This window comes from Equus asinus, chromosome 6 (genome assembly GCF_041296235.1).
Source record: "Equus asinus isolate D_3611 breed Donkey chromosome 6, EquAss-T2T_v2, whole genome shotgun sequence".
NCBI lineage: Eukaryota > Metazoa > Chordata > Mammalia > Perissodactyla > Equidae > Equus > Equus asinus.
The window spans coordinates 88,284,138-88,300,606 of NC_091795.1; the positions used below are offsets into that span (position 1 = coordinate 88,284,138).

The window sequence follows — 16,469 nt, forward strand, 5'->3', positions numbered from 1 at the left end:
TAGCACAAATAAGCACACATTTACGTATAGGACTGTGATATAAACTGTGTTCCTTCTGAGGGCTGTAGGGAAAAAAAAATTAGAGAAACACGATGAGGTAGACTTTACAAATTGCAGTTCTCTAAATATTTCAAGCACATTAGGATCATTTTGTAAAGAATCTTTTTGTCTTTTTCCTGAGGAAGATTAGCCCTGAGCTAACATCTGTGCCAGTCTTCCGTTATTTTCTATGTGGGATGCTGCCACAGCATGACTGATGAGTGGTGTGGGTCCACACCCAGGATCTGAACCCATAAACTCAGGCTGCCTAAGCGGAGCGCACTGAACCTAACTGCTATGCCGTGGGGTCAGCCCACAAGAATCATTTTGTAAAAACGTTAATGGAATATATTATTCACTGGGGTACCCATGCCTAGAAAAAAATAAACCCATAACTGATTCTATTAATATATTGAAATTCCCACAGATTGGATCCCTTAAGCAAGATGAAGAGGGCTTTTAACTAAGCCCATAAATAATATCTTTAATAGAACATGATTGTTCCACTTAAAACTTACTTATTCATTTTATTTTAGTTTCTTTGTCAGAAATAAGCCTGGTTTAAAGAAAGAGCATCAGCAGTCATGTTACAGAACAACTAGCACTGGTAGTTGAAGGGTGACCAGCAATGTCTCCCTAGCCCATCTATTTAGCATATTTCCTTTATTATAATACGAGCAAAGTCTACAAAGCTGTAACAGTGGCTACTTAAACACAATTGGTATGAACAACATAGGCAAAAAGAAAAAAAAGTTTGTAACAGAATCATCTGTTAGTCCCCAGAAAGCAAAATTTGAGTTACAGGGGCCAGCCCCGTGGCCAAGTGGTTAAAGTTCTGCGGACTCCGCTTTGGCGGCCCAGGGTTCACGGGTTCGGATTCTGGGTGCAGACCTACTCCACTCATCAGCCATACTGTGGAGCCATCCCATATATAAAGTAGAGAAAGACTGGCACAGATGTTAGCTCAGGGCAAACCTTCCTCAAATACACACACAAAAATTGAGTTACTGTCTCTGAGCTAGTGTTCTCTTCTCCACTTTTCCTTAGTTAAGTGACATTTTCTAGAAAAATGTCTCTCATTGCCAATCCTTCTGGTCACCATATTTTTTAACCTATCTCAAAGCCTTTTAAACCACTTTGGTGCCTTAACCTACATATATCATATATCTAATGAAATGGATTTGAAAAAGGTTAGTCTCTCCTGTGCTCCCCAAGCACACTCCTATAAAGCAGTAATGCCCTGATATGTTTCTCTGAAAGAAATGCTATCATGAAATATACTTTTTTTCCACTTTTTTCTCTGAATGATAGGAATCAAGGGGACATTTTTATAGGAGCTAGTCTTTCTCTATGACACGCCCCAATGAATCTTTTTTTCTTAGTAACTTACCATTAATTCATTTCTATTAGACCTTCTTGAATTACTGCCAAGACTTTATATAGCCTTCGCAACTTTTAACTAAAAATAATTATAACTATGCCAAGCAAGAAGATTCAAAGGATTAGCGGTTGGCATGGGAATTGGAAAGTGAGCAGAAAGACTTATAGAAAGAATACTTTTAGAGTCAGTTAGAAAGACAGACTACACTGGAGAGGATATTATTGCTGAGTTCCCTTTGAAGACTTTATAATGAAGGAATTTTTCTTCACTTTCCCTCTAATTTATCCCACATCATCTGACAACTCCTCCAAGCTTTTGACTGGAATATCTAATCCCCTACTTTATCTTCACATGGATGCATGATACACACCTAACTCTTGATTCCACCACATCTCCTCAAAACTGTTCTACCCCTAGTCTTTCCCAAATACCCGGTGGCTTAAGCCATATACCTAGCAGTCAATCTTGACTCTTTCTCTTTACTTTGCTCTCCAACAGCAACTTAATCAGCAAGTCCTCTATCTCCAAAATATCTCCTAAATCCCCATTTCTAACAGTAGGCCCCTAGCGTTGCCTGTACACGGTGGTAATGGTCTCCCCACTGGCTGCCCTGCTTCCACTTTGTACTACCCTCCACTTCTACACAATCAGTCTCCCAGAGGGAGCCAGAGAGATCTTGCTTAAAAACCTAAAACACTAAAATTATCATTTCTCTGGTAATGGATAGTGAATTTCCTTAAAGGTGACATAATTCCTGTTTGACACAAATTAATTTACTTCTTCATTTATGGTGCTACCTTATAAGCAGTGACAAAATGCAAAGAATATTAATGTAAAATTACATATTCTAAGTGTAATACATTATTTTAAAATATTCTTTTATGATTATCTTCAGTAGATCTACAACCTAAGTTCTTTGAGTGTAAAAATGCATGTTCCTTTCAGAAATCACTCATGAAAGCAGAATATTAAAAGAATAGCTCAACAGTTCTGAAAGGGTACAGTTTTGTGAACCATGTATTTTATGAAAAATGACACCATAACGTTTTAAAAATGCAGTTAATCCAAAATATCTATTTCCATGATCCATTGTTTTCCATTTTTTGTCACTTTCTTTGCACCTCCAAAGTGACATTAAGTAGCAATGGTAAGACTGCAAAATCACATAAAGTTCCAAAAAGGGACAGAATGCAACAGCATTTAAGATATTCAAGGACAACTACACTCAAAGATAGAACAGATGGTTCTTGCCTGAGGTCATGATCAACCTGATGAGGTTACTTGAAAATAGCTCAGCATCACGTAAAATTTAAAAATACTACACATATCAAACTCAATCAAAACTATGTATTCTGTCTTGCTTATTTTAACATGGTGAAATTTGAAATTTTCTGTGGTGTGGGATTTGGTGAGTCTCTACTCCTATCTTTTCTAATGTAATAATTTTATTGATGCCAATCTGATCATTCAATCAATGTATATTATATATAAAAAGAAGAGTCTCCTAATATACTCACAATTCTTAAGAATTAGTGTTTCACAAGAATACTTATGTGAATCAACAAAGTCAGGACAATCCATAGCAAATAACTTTATAACTTATTAGTGGCTTCAATTTATTTATTTTAGTGAAAGTGCACTGAACTTGGGATAGAAAGCCTAGGATTTCAGTCTTGGATATACCACTGACTAGCTCTATGACCTTGGGAAGACATTTAACCTATCTACAAACTGAGAAGTATTACCAGATGAATTACAAGATTCTGATATCTTTTGAATCTCATCACCAATTTTGGTAGCTTGGTATTAAAGAAAAAATCACTCTCTTTCAGATATTATTGCTTGGTAGAAAGAACACGAATTTCTAGTTTAAAGAAAAGGCTTAAGAATCGATTGCAGGTTAAAACAAAACAAAAAAATCCTTTGATGTAACCATATGGTGTCCATAAATCAATTTATGCTCCTAAAACTTCCTTAAAAGCTACTAAGCTTTTATTGGTTAATTATAAAACTGAATGAGGTGAGAAAAGCACAGAACCTTGCTAATTCCACTAATGAATCAAACTTAAAGAACATAAAAAGCAGTCAGTGGTTTGATTTACGCAAAAACACACATTTTATTAAACCAACAGTTTTCCTGTTTTAAGCAAAAACATTAGAATTGTCTTTTAACAGTGAAGTGGGAAATACTTTAAATTTCCCAATTCCCATTTAGATAACTATATTTTCACATAAAGATTGGTAAATGGTGTAAAGTTTCTTTCAGTACAGGATTGTATTGTGCGGGATTTACCACATAATTTCACTAACTAATGCTCTTTTTTATTATTTCTTCAGTTTTATTTTCATATGAATTTAGCTTAAACTTGGAGCATAATATAACCCAGGTGTAACTTACTTGTTATCAATGAATATTTATTAAACGCTTATTTTCCAGGAACTCTTCTAGGGGCTGGAGATGCAATAATGAAAGATCGAGCCCTCCATTTAAGGATCTTGGTGAGATTAGAGATAAAAGGGGAATTAGAACAATGTGACAAGCACAGGCCCAGAGGTAAGGTGAATGAACTATGAGTAGATAGAAAGAGAGGTACCTTGCCTAGTGTAGGGCATCAAGGAAGGCTTCCTAAAGGAAGTGACATCTAAGCAGAGACCTCTGAACTGCCTTTCCAATTGTTTACCAACACGGACCACTTAGGCCAGCTGTTGTGGTGTTTTAATCTATTTTGACGATGTCATACTTCTCACTGTATCACGTCAAGAGCCACAACAGAAACATATATTTGATAATCTTTAGAAGTCAAAGGGTGACTTTGATGGAAGGAATTTCATTACTGGGGACCAGAAGTTTGAACATCACTTTATTTGGGATTGGACTAGGGGAGAGGTCAATGCCACATTTTTTCATCCAGAAAGGAAGATTTTGGAACATAGAAAGTAGATTACTTGGCTCAGCATGTCACGTGATGAGGTGTGTCACGGTTGAAGCAGTAGGTTAATGGGGGGTTGAGAAGAGTGCTGAAGCTAAGCCAAGGAATTGAAACTTCTTGAATTCGGACATTTACTGAGGGAGTTTGGAACAGAGGCTCGCGCAGGGGAAAGGACTGTAACCAACAACCACAATCCCTTACGGTAACTGCTATCGTGGAAGTATTTTCTAAACCCCACGTTAACACCGGAAGAGGAACACCCAAGTGTGCCCACGGGGATCAGGGAAAGCTCAGCCGGGACGCCGGGCCGGGGCGTGGGGCGGCCCCGCGGAGCGCCCGGGGGAGGGCCGCTCCGGCCACAGCGGCCTCGGCGGAGGCGGGCGGAGCCGCCCCGCGGGGCTCAGGGCAGGGCCGGGGAGGCGGCCGGCTGGCAGCCCCGCCGCTCGAGCGCCGTGTCCCCGCACTCACAGGGGAGCTGCGGCCGGCGTCGGGAGGAGGCGGGCGGCACGGGACACGAACGCAGAGCTCGCCCCAACGCAGATTTCAAAGGCATCGGGGGAAGGACCGGGGCGGCGGCGGGTCCCCGGCGTTCCGCGGGACTTACCGGGACAACCCTCTCCTCTTGGTTTTGGAAGACGCCCCTCCGTCATTTACCAATTTGGCCTGAGTGCTAACTATTGCTGCCTCCAAGTTCCTGAATTTTCTCTTCTTAAAACAAAAAAAGGAAAAGAAAACTTCCTCTTTGCTTTCCCAAAGACTGGCGTTTGGGGATTAACACCCTGACCCGGAAAGGTCCTGGGAGCACTTCGAATTCGGCGCCTTCTCCCACACGGCCCTGCCTCTTCCGGGAAGTGACTGTCCCCTGTCCCCCGCCGGGGCCGCAGACACGGCCATCCCGGCTCCCAGCCGACCCGCTGTACGCATGCGTGGAACTGTTGCCGGGGGCTCCGGCTTATCTGCCCTTTCACTTAGGCAAATCATCCACGTTCCCGCCCCACACCGCCGGCGCCGAGCCCTCGGTACCCACTCGTTTTCCCCGTCCGCCCAGCGGTGCTTCCGGCCCCTCCTCTTAGACTTCAGTGGCGCGAAAACTCCGAACCGCGCACGCGCGGGCGGATTCCCGGCGGGCGGGGTGGGGGCGGGGCGCAGGCGCGGAGCGTCCCGCGGTGGGCGCCGGGGAGGCCGGGCTCCTGCCTTCTCTTGCAGCTGGCGCGCGGTTCCCGGCGGGGGCCAACGGCGGCCGGCTCAGGCCGAGACGCCCCCAGGGTGGCCTTAGCGTCCGCTTGCACCGCGACAGCCCCGCCGATCGGGTTCCTTTGGGACACTTCGACTTGTTCGAGGTAGGGTGAGGGCGCGTGCTGTCGCTCTCCCTTGCTCCGGATCCGTCCCCCTGTCTCTGCCCTTTTAACTGGAGACCCCAGCCCACCAGGTGGCGGCCCGTCACCGGAGCTGCGGCAGTGTCTAGGCTGTTCCCTGCGGGCCCAGGCGGGCCGGCCGGCGGGGATCTTCGCGCCCTCTCCGCGGGCTGCACAGGTCCCCTCAGCCGCGGGAAACTTGCCCGTCTGCCCTGGGCCCCTCCCTCGGGCGGCCCTGCGGGGAGCCTTGCAAATCTCAGCTCTGGCGGTGCGACCCGGCGCCCGGCCCCAGGGGCCTTTGGTTTGAAGAGTAGCTTGAAGAAGCTAGGGGTAAGGGAGTGAGGTTGGGTTCGGGAATTAGGGTCTTCTCACGAATCTGGTGAAATCTCACAAGCAGCAACTTAAGTATGTTTAAGAGGTATATGCAAATATCACTGAAATTAGATTTGTTGTTACATTTCAGTTTCATGAAAACGCAAACTGTATTATCTCGGGAAATTAAATTGTGATGTTCGGAGGTTTTATGATGGCATTTCTTCTTCCTGTTTTCTTGTGGAAATGAATTGGAGAAGAATTCCGACTGGGAATTACGGAACCCAGGACTCAAGGGTGGAGAAAGGGCTCTGGGACGTATCGGGCTTGAGAGAATACTGTGATGATTCGTAGAAGGAGCAACAGAGTTTATGTGAGGGCTTATTACTCTGCATATTTCATGAGTAGGAGATTAAAAGCGAGTATTTTAAAAACAAGTTATTGTGGTATATTCAAAAGAAGAAAAGTTCAAATTCCCTGACCTTTAGACGGCTGCTGTGGAGTCTTTTAAAACCTTCAATAGCGTGTGCAGTGGCCTGCAGATTGTTCCATGGGCGTGTGGGTGGGGAGGGAGCATATTAGAACTTCTCCTTAGATTTATTTTATCTCATTCTGTTTCTCTGTGAAATATTCAGGGCAATAATTTTATGTTGGAATGTATACTTAAAATTTCTTGAATTGGTGTAAGTACAAAAAAGTTTGGAGATCACTAGAGTGTTGCATACAAAACGATTTTGTGTCAGACAGAACCAGTGTTGTGTGACTCTGGGCAAGCTGATACCACCTCTTACGTTTCCGGTTCTTTTTCTGTAATTGGAGACCATAACAACGTGGTACCTAACTTACAGGATTCTTAAATGTGTTGGGGGAGGGGAGACACAGAGTTCTTTCTCTATATCTATCTCTAATAAATAAAGCATTTAGTATTGAGCCTGGGAAAAAGTAAGTACAAATAGCATATTAAAGTTGTTGCAGTGAAAAACAGGTGAAAAACAGGTGTTATTCCCCAGAGGTTTATTTTACTGAATGTATTTTACTGAGTGCTTGGATGTAGAATTTTGTATAAAACCTACCTAAATCTTGACTATCACTTTTAGACCTAAGTTAGGAAAATTAATCCAAGCTGTATCTGGGTTACATTCAGGAATTAATAACCAAGTAACTCAAAATTTTACCATAATAGTATGCATTATATTTAAGGCATAATTAAATGTCACAGTTATATGTACCCCCCACACTCTTAAGTCTGTATGACTCCAGATGAGGGTCAAGCGTAGTCACTTATATTAATGTTAACTTCTTTGATTCACTAGATAAATCTTTTCTCACTCAACATACTTTCCCTAGTGACCAAATTCAGATGATTTCTGTAGCTTTCTTAGCTCCACTCCCGCATCCACCTCTACTGCAGAGTATATTTTACCGCCTATTGGCCTCTCCATCTCAATATCCTAGGAGTACTTCACACTCAGTGTTTTCAAACAAAATAAACGCTTTATCCTCTTTCCTTGCTAAAGCTGCTTTGACTACTTATGGCATTCAACATTGTGTGAAGATTGTTTCTGAAAATTAAACACAACATGAAATTTTATAATGTGAGCCCAAAGTTTTAATTGGCTGGAATAGTAATATTGGAGGGACACATCACAATAGAATCCTTTTTGTAGTTTTATACATTAATAAAGGATAGACAAGAAGATGAGTAGATTAATAGCCAATTTCACTGCCTATAAACAATTAAACTGTCATTTAAACTCAGTTATTTGTGCCTGGAGGAACTGCAACTTTGGGTTTTGACAAACCTGGGTTTGAATCTGGGCTCTGCTAAATTACAGCTTCATACGCCTGGGCAGATGTCTTTCACTTGAGCCTCAATATCCCCTTTTGTAAGATAAGGCCATTACTTATCTCATAAGGATGTTGAGGATTAAAGGAAATAAAGTGTTTATCTCAAGAGCTAAGCATACAGTAAGTACTCAACAAATGTTGCTTCCGCTCACCCACTTCACCCAGTCTTTCAGTCTTTTGGTTTCCTCTCTTCCCTTCATCCCTGGTGTTGCCACTGCTTTGGTTCAGCACCACTCATGCTTTAGAGACTGGTCTCTTTTGCCCGTCTTCTCACTCCCTGTGTTTCGTCTGTCCTCTAGATTGAGGTCACAGGGATGTTTTGAAAACACAAATCTTTGTGTTCAAATTTTATTGTCTGAAATGCTATGCTTAGTGTTTCCCAGTTTTACTGATCTGGAATTGTTTGATGGATGGAGTTAGGAATTTTTTCACTTAAATATTTATATTATTTATCATATATCACATCTCATTTGATTTCGTGATATATTCCAAGCAGTGCACTTAATTGAGTGAATACAGTGAAAATGAGGTTGTTTAATGTAGAATGAAAACGTCTGTGATGGTGGGAGGAAAGGAATTGGGAATGAGGTAAATGCAGTCCACGGCAGATTCAGAAGTAGCAGCAATTTGCCTTTTTTTAATCACTATTTTCTGCGGGTAATTCCAATTCTGTTATGTCTGTTCTCAACTACTGTTAGTCCCTACTTTGATATTAATGGGAAGTATGAATTATTAGATACAGTAAAATTTAAAATTTAGAAATTTATAAGCCTGTTAAAATGCGTTTGATCTCTATCAGATTTCTTATGCACATACCTGCTGTAATGAACCCTTGGTTATTGATTTTTCCTCTTGAACTTATTTTTTATTGGTAGTCTGCATATTTGTTACTGTTTGTGCTCTGGTGGAGTTTGCTTCCTGTATGGGAGGAATGATATGTTCCTTAATTCTGATTTTTTAATTGTAAATAAACATTAAAAACTATGAAGAGCTTTGTGGGTATATTGAAAACCGTAGAGGAGCTTTTTTTCCCTTTTTTGTATATTCCAGAATATTTAAAAATATTTTTCCTTGCATCTGTTTATATGCCTTTTTAGTCTATTGGAAACAGTTTTACTATTTTGACCTGTATCTAACTCTCAGGATGTTCATATGTGTTTTTAAAAATCCAGTATCATTACCTTACACAGTGATTCCTATTTTAAAAGGTAGGATGCTTCAGTGTCTGTTAGATGCAAGTTACCATGGTAACCTAATAGCAAACTGCAAATCCCAGGCCAAGCACAGCAAACAAAACATCCTGGTTGTCATGTAGCACGCTATCTTCAGTGTAGTACAGAATCTCACATACAGTGTAAGAAGCTCATCCCATCTGCCTTCATTCACCTCCCTCCCCTCAATTTTACTTGAAAATGGTAAAATACTAAAATCAGTCAGCTGATGTGTGAGTGCCTGCTCACTGTAAGATCGTGTATTAGGCATTAATAAGAACTGTATCTAAAAGGGCGTTTGCTGTTGGGAAAAACAACAAGTCATGCTGCCTCTTTGCTCTTTTATAATAAATAAATTACTGCTCAGTAATTGAGAAGGGAATAGAGGATGGGTGGGAGAGAAGAAAATGTTCTTGGGGAAATAATGGCCTGTTGGTATGCTAGAGAATTTAAATTAGCAACAAGCTGAAGCTGAAACTAATGTACATTGATTCTTGTTATTAAATAATTTGAGAAATATGTTTGATTTTTAAGTTTTGACTTCTGTAGGAGATTTAAAATAAACATTAAATTATTGGTGAAAAAGATGTTGAATATTTTATAAATGTGTTGGTAATGTTAATATTGTCTCAAAAGGCATTTGTTTAGGATAAGTGTCCTTCGGATATTAGCTAATATACCTTTTAAATGATATTTAATTTATCATGATAAGTTAGGTTCTTCATTGCCTTCAGGATAGAATAAAGTCCAAGTTTTTTTTTTTTTACAACAATACTTTCAAACTTTAAAGTGCTTATGAATCACCTGAGATCTTGTTAAAATGAAGATTCTCGTTCACTTGGTTGAGGGTGGGACCTGAGATTGTGGATATCTAGCCCGTGCCCAGGAGATGTAGGTGATACGTGCTGGTCATTGGACCACACTGTGAATATCCAATCTACAGCCCTCTGCTGCTCTAATTTTATCGCTTGCCAGCTATGCCTTATAACTTAACGGCGTTGTGTCTTGGACTTGCTTATAGTATCCATATAGCAGCAGTTTGCAAAGTGTGGCCCAGGGATCCATGAGACTCTTTCAAAGGGTCTACAAGGTCAAAATTGTTTTCATAATAATAATGAGATGTCATTTGCCGTTTTCATTCTCATTCACTTATGAGTGTACAGTGGAGTTTTCCAGATGTTAGGAGACGTGTGATCACATTTCTCTGACAACTGATAGAAGGTGTAGTTGTGTGTTTTTTGTTTTAAAGTTTCTCAGTTTTACCTTCTAATATGGTAAATATTGATAGATATAAACAAAAGCTCTTTGAGGTCCTTAGTACTTTGTAAGAGACCACAACCTTTGAGATCTGCTGCCCTATGGTACTGGGCCACCGACACAGATTCAAACCTAGAACTTTACCAGAACTCTTTTCTTAGCTGCAGTGACTGCTGGGTGGGGGTGCGAATTTCAGCTCCCTTCGTGGTCTCCATGGCCACTGCAGTCGGCTGGTGTCCTTGCCTCTCTGGGTAGTGGTAGTGCCTCCTCTGACATCATCCAGGAGGGAATGGGAGTAAGTAACACCCTATTACTGCTTGGTGGGGGTGGACGTCTAGGCTCTCTAGGTGGTCTCCACCGACACCAGTATCATGGCTGCCTACGTGGCCTACGTAGCCTTCTCTGACACTAGCCTTTTGGGATATTGAGATACCTCCTTCTAGCCTCACCAGGGTGGAAGTCCAGGCTATCCACTTGGCCTTGGCTGGCATTGGGGGGGCGAGGAGGGGCCGCAGTTTTTTCAGTGGTATTTAATTGGAGTAGAGCAATTAGTGTCTAAAAGTTTTCTGTTTTGTTAGGCTGTCCTTTTCCTGGTCCTTTGGCTAGAGAGAGCAAGCTTTCATTAGGCCTTTTCTTCCCCACTGCACCTGTTGGTGTTTCCTCAGTTGCTGGCTTCTCCAAGTATGGGATATTTGAGGCAAAACAAAAACTCAGGGAACTCGCCATGGTGTCATTTCTTGGGTCCTGAGGTCCCTAGCCAGTCAACCTCCTTCTTTTTCAGAGTTGTCTTACGTTTATTTTATATATAATTTCCAAGGCTTTTAGGTTTACTAAGCAGGAGGAATAGGGAAAAGTACATCTATTCCATCTTCCTGGAAGTGGAAGTCTCTCATTGCTTTTTGGGGGTGGGGGGGCGAGGAAGATTGGCCCTGAGCTAAATCTTTTTCCAGTCTTCCTCTTTTTGCTTGAGGAAGATTGTCCCTGAGCTAACATCTGTGCCCATCTTCCTCTGTTTTGTGTGTGGGATGTCTGCCACAGCATGGCTTGATAAACAGTGTGTAGGTCCATGCCCGGGATCCCAACCAGTGAGTCCCAGGCTTCCAAAATGGAGCACTGTGCCGCCCGGGCTGGCCTCTTCTCATTGCTCTTTTTAACTTGTACTTTGGAAAAAAAGAATTAGAGACTGAACTAGCCCCACTGCATATCTCTTATATTTGCTTGTATAAAAATATGTGAATAAACTTTAAAATATTCACATTAGAGAAAAACTAGATTTGATAAAGCAAAGAGCTAGTTTCTAGAGAAAATGTTTAAAATTTAATTAAATAGAATTTGCGTGAAAGGAGTTAGGACTACAGATGAGGATTTTACAAAACATAAGGTAATTTCGTGTAGTAAATTTGAGGCTTTAAATTATCAATGTTTCGTAAAATAAAATTACAGAACAATTGATATAGAGAAGAGTAAAAGACCACTATACAAAAAAGAAATTGAAATAATTTTGTAAAATTAAAACAGACTCCACTAATAACTTTAACCTTAGTTCTTTCTCACCTTCAAAAAACAGTTAAATATCATGCCATAGAAGCGATTTTAGATCATTAAAAAGATGGGAAAACTACTCAGTTTATTTAATGAAGCATGCATTGTCATAATAACAAAACCTGACAAAGATAGTTCCCCAAAACAATTCCTCCAGAATATGTATAGCTATTTGATATTTCTGCAAAATTTGTTCTGTCAGTGTGAGTTTGGAAAGCAGTGGATTAAAAAATTAAAGTGTGTGTGAATGTCTCTCTCCCCTCGCTCTCTTTTCCTCTCTCAAATTCTTACTTCTGTTCCCACACTTCGACTCATCATCTCTTTGTAATGCCATTCCACTAGCTCCCCATACCCTGCCAGCACACACATCCACCTAAGCCTGGCTTTCTTCCTCTGTGTGCACATCATCACATAGACCCATCATCTCTTCTAGTGAGAACTGACTAGAATCTTCCAGTCCAAATTCATGAGAGAGAACATCTCATTTAGTCTACTACTGTCCAGGTACCTGGTACAGGCAGGGTTACGATGGTGTAGTCCTTGGGGGACTTAAATGGGTTGAGACTGGAAGTATTCCTCATAGTCTTTTCTTGTATCTTAGAAATTTCTGATTACCAATGTCGTGGATTTTCCTCTCCATTTGTTCAGCAGACAGTTATTAGGTACCTATCATTTTAGGTCTTAAATGTATTTTAAAGAGAAAAGTGAAAGCAACAATCAGAGTAGTCATAATGTTTAATTTCAGTCACAGACTGTCAGCTTTGATTTGAGGTGTGGTATTCATACATTTAGAAAATCTTGTGTGACTTTGAATATATTAATTTTCTAGGTATAAATTTTACAGTATATTGGTAAAAAGTAGACAATCAGCATGGACTAAACTGCTGGTGCTAGGGAGCAGTGCTTCAAATATGCTGCTTTGGGAAAATAACTTAAAAGTTTTATCTGATTCACTAATACTTTAAGCTTGTAAACATTGGATGATTGCTCTGGAATAATTTAATAAGGCATGATGCTGTCTCCCTTAATAGATCTAGGAAACTAGAGACCACAGTTTCACAAATAAAATCCTTTACCTTTTGTGAGTTTAGGAGTCAAAACATTTAGGGGGGCCCATATCAATAAAATCTTGGCCAGGAATAACTGAAGTAGAATCAGCTAGTGTAGCATATGCAGATGATTCTTTTTGAAAACAACACACATTTTTTATCTTATCCTTCTGTGAGTTAGAAGCCCAACACATCTCCCTAGGCCAAAATCAAGGCGGCTGTAGGGCTTGCTCCTCTCTGGAGGCTCTAGGGACAATCTGTTTCCTTGCCTTTCCAGACCCTAGTGGCCGCCTGCATTCTTTGGCTCACAGCTCCCTTCCTCTATGCAGATGATATTTTTACTTTTTTTAAAGTAAAAATGAATGGACATAATACTTAAAACTTAAGCGCTGTCTGATTTAAGTTTAATGTGTATGAAACAATCATGGATGCTCTACTTGATTTAATTTATTGATACTATAGTATTTGTTCAGACCTGATGGCCAAAAGGAAGGAAGAAAATTTCTTCTCTCCTGAGAATGCCAAAAGACCGAGACAGGAAGAGTTGGAGGATTTTGATAAAGATGGTGACGAAGATGAAGGTACAGCTTCTTTCGCTAATGGTACCTCTACTTTGGTAAGTGCAAAATTACAAAATTAGGTTTTTTAATTGGCATGTTTCTCATGTTTGGTTTATATGTCATATTTTTAATAATTCAATACAGGAAAAGCAACATGATTTTTAAAAAGCTGAAAAGAACCTGACTAATTTTGAAATTTATGGTAATTATTAGAAAAAATTAGTAGAGAAAACAATGAAACAAACAACTGTTTCTTTGGAAAGATCAATAAAATTGACAAACCTCTCATAAGATTGACAAAGGAAAAAAGGAGACTACACAAATTACCAATATCAGGAATGAAGTAGTAGATATGATCATGGATCCTGCTGACATCAGAAGGATAATAAGGGAATACTGTTAACAACTCTGCACTCCTAAATTTGACAACTTCGCTGGAGTGGACCAATTCCTCAAAAAGCACAGAGTACCACAATTCACCCAATATGGAATAGAGCATTTGAATCACTCTACAACTATTAAGGAAATTTAATTCATCACTTAAAAACTCCCAAAAAAGAAATCTTTGAGCCCAGTTGGTTTGATTCGAGAATTGTACAGATGTTTAAAGAAGAGTTAATGTGAACTCTACACAGTCAATTCCACAAAATAGAAGAGGAGGGAACACTTTCCGATTCATTGTTTTGATACCAAAACCAGAGAAAGAAGGTACTGAAAAAGCAAACTGCAGACCTCATGGATGTGGATGCAGAAATCCCTAATACAATCTTAGCAAATAGAATTCAGCAATATATAAAAAGAATTATATATCACGATCAAATAGGGTTTATTCTAGGCATGCAAGCCTGTTTTGGAATCTGAAAATCAGTCAGTTTAATTCACCATTTTAACAGGCTAAAGAAGAAAAATTACATGATCATATCATTTGGCGCAGAAGAAAACGTTTGACTGAATTTAACACCCATTCATGATTAAAATTCTCAGAAAAGTAGGGATAGAGGAGAACTTCCTCAACAAGATAAGGAGCATTGACAAAAAACCAATGGCTAATATTATTGTTAGTGGTGAAACTGAAATGTCTTTTCCCTAAGATCAGGAGCAAGGCAAGGATGTGCTCTCCTCACTGTTACTTAATATAGTTCTGGGAGATCTGGCCAGTATAATAAAGCAACAAAAGGAAATAAAAGGTATACAGGTTGGAAAGGAAAAGAAGAAAACTGTCCGTATTTGCAGATGACATAATTGTCTACATAGAAAATCTCAAAGAATCTACAGAAAAATACCTCTTAGAACTAATAAATGCATTCAGCAAGGTCACAAGGTACAAGATAAACATTTTTTTAGAAAGTCACTTGTTGCATATTAGCATTGAACACAGGGACATCTAAATTCAAAATATAATACTATTTACAGTCCCTTAAAAAAATGAAATACTTAGGTCTCAAGCTAACAAAATATGTACAGGACTTACATGCTGAAAACTATATAATGCAGATGAAATAAGTCAAAGGGGACCTAAATAAATGGAGAGAGATACTTCATTTGTTCCTAGATTAGAAGACGCAACACAGAAAAGATGTCCGTTCTTCCCCAAAATTATATATAGATTTAATGCAGTTTCTCTCAAATCTCAGTAAGAGTTTTTGTGGATATAGACAAATTTCTTCTAAAATCTATATGAAAAGGCAAATGAACTAGAATAGCTAAAATAATTTTGAAAAAGAAGAATAAAGTGGGAGCATCAGTCTACCCAATTTCAAGACTTCTGATATACCTACAGTAAATAAGACCCTGTGGTACTGGTGTATAGACACACAGATCAATGGAACAGAACAGAGAACCCAAGAATAGACCCACACAAATCATGACCAACTTATTTTTGGCAGTGGTTCAAAGGCAATTCAATGGGGGAGCAAGGGCCTTTTTAACAAATGGTACTGAAGGAATTAGACATCTCTAGGCAAAAAAATGAACTTCAACCTAAGTCTCATACCTTCTATAAAAATTAACTCAAAATTAGGTAACGGACTTAACTGTAAAACGTAAGACTATAGAACTTTTAGAAACAAACAGGAGAAATCTTTGGGATCTAGGACTAGGCAAAGAATTCTTAGACTTGATGCCAAATGCTCAAACCATAAAATGAAAAATTGATAAATTGGACTTCATCAAAATTAAAAACTTTTGTTCTGCAAAAGACCCTGTTAAGAGGATGAAAAGTCTAACTACAGACTAGGAGAGAATACTAGCAAACTACGTATGCTACAAAGTACTAGTATCTTGAATATGTAAAGGACTCTCAAGATTCAACAGTTAAAAGCAAATAATCCATTTTGAGAATGGGCAGAAGGCATGAAGAGACAATTCACTGAAGAGGAGGATAGACAGATGGCAGATAAACACATGGCATGATGTTCAGCATCATTCTTCATCAGGGAAATGCAAATTAAGACCACAATGAGATATTATTACACACTCATCAGAATGGCTAAAATGAAAAAAGCAGTGACAATACCAAATGCTGGCAAGGGTGCAGAGATACTGGAATATTCATATATTGCTGGTGGAATGTAAAATGATACAGCTGGCTATGGGAAATGGTTTGGCAGTTTCTTTAAAAAATTTAACATGCAGCTACCTACGTTGTAACCCAACATTTGTCCCAGAGAGAGCAAGATTTATCTTCACACAAAAATCTATACATAAATGTTTATAGCAGTTTTATTTGTATTAGCCCCAAACTGAAACAACCCAGGTGTCATTCAGTGAGTGAATGGTTAAACATACTGTGGTACATCCGTCCATGGAATACTACTCAGCAGTAAAAAACCAGTGAACAACTGATACAGGCAACAATAGACAATTAGGCTGAATGAAAAAAGCTAATCTCAAAAGGTTACATTCTGTATGATTCCATTTATATAACATTCTTTTTTTTTTTTTGCTTGAGGAAGATTAGCCCTGAACTAATATCTGTCCCAGTCT

At 39.6% G+C, this 16,469-nt stretch overlaps 2 protein-coding genes across 5 annotated transcripts in view; one reads left to right on the forward strand and one right to left on the reverse strand.

Moving 5' to 3' along the window:
* The window catches only part of GEN1 (GEN1 Holliday junction 5' flap endonuclease), a 36,534-nt gene extending 31,066 nt beyond the window's left edge, over positions 1–5,468 (reverse strand). The window contains exons 1-2 of one of the 3 annotated variants that reach the window (XM_014848058.3): positions 4,955–5,062; positions 3,819–3,915 (exon numbers count right to left, since the gene is read on the reverse strand). The gene's annotated coding sequence lies outside the window, so the exon portion shown is untranslated. Of the gene's footprint in view, positions 1–3,818; positions 3,916–4,954; positions 5,269–5,377 lie in introns of those variants that run through there. The other 2 variants (XM_014848059.3, XM_044771979.2) reach the window with 2 other exon arrangements.
* SMC6 (structural maintenance of chromosomes 6) overlaps positions 5,460–16,469 on the forward strand; it is an 80,709-nt gene continuing 69,699 nt past the window's right edge. Inside the window, exons 1-2 of one of the 2 annotated variants that reach the window (XM_044771977.2) lie at positions 5,460–5,690; positions 13,387–13,540. In XM_044771977.2, the coding sequence (XP_044627912.1) occupies positions 13,403–13,540 (138 nt within the window). In that variant the 5' untranslated portion in view covers positions 5,460–5,690; positions 13,387–13,402. The remainder of the gene's footprint in view (positions 5,691–13,386; positions 13,541–16,469) is intronic. The other variant, XM_014848061.3, reaches the window with a different exon arrangement.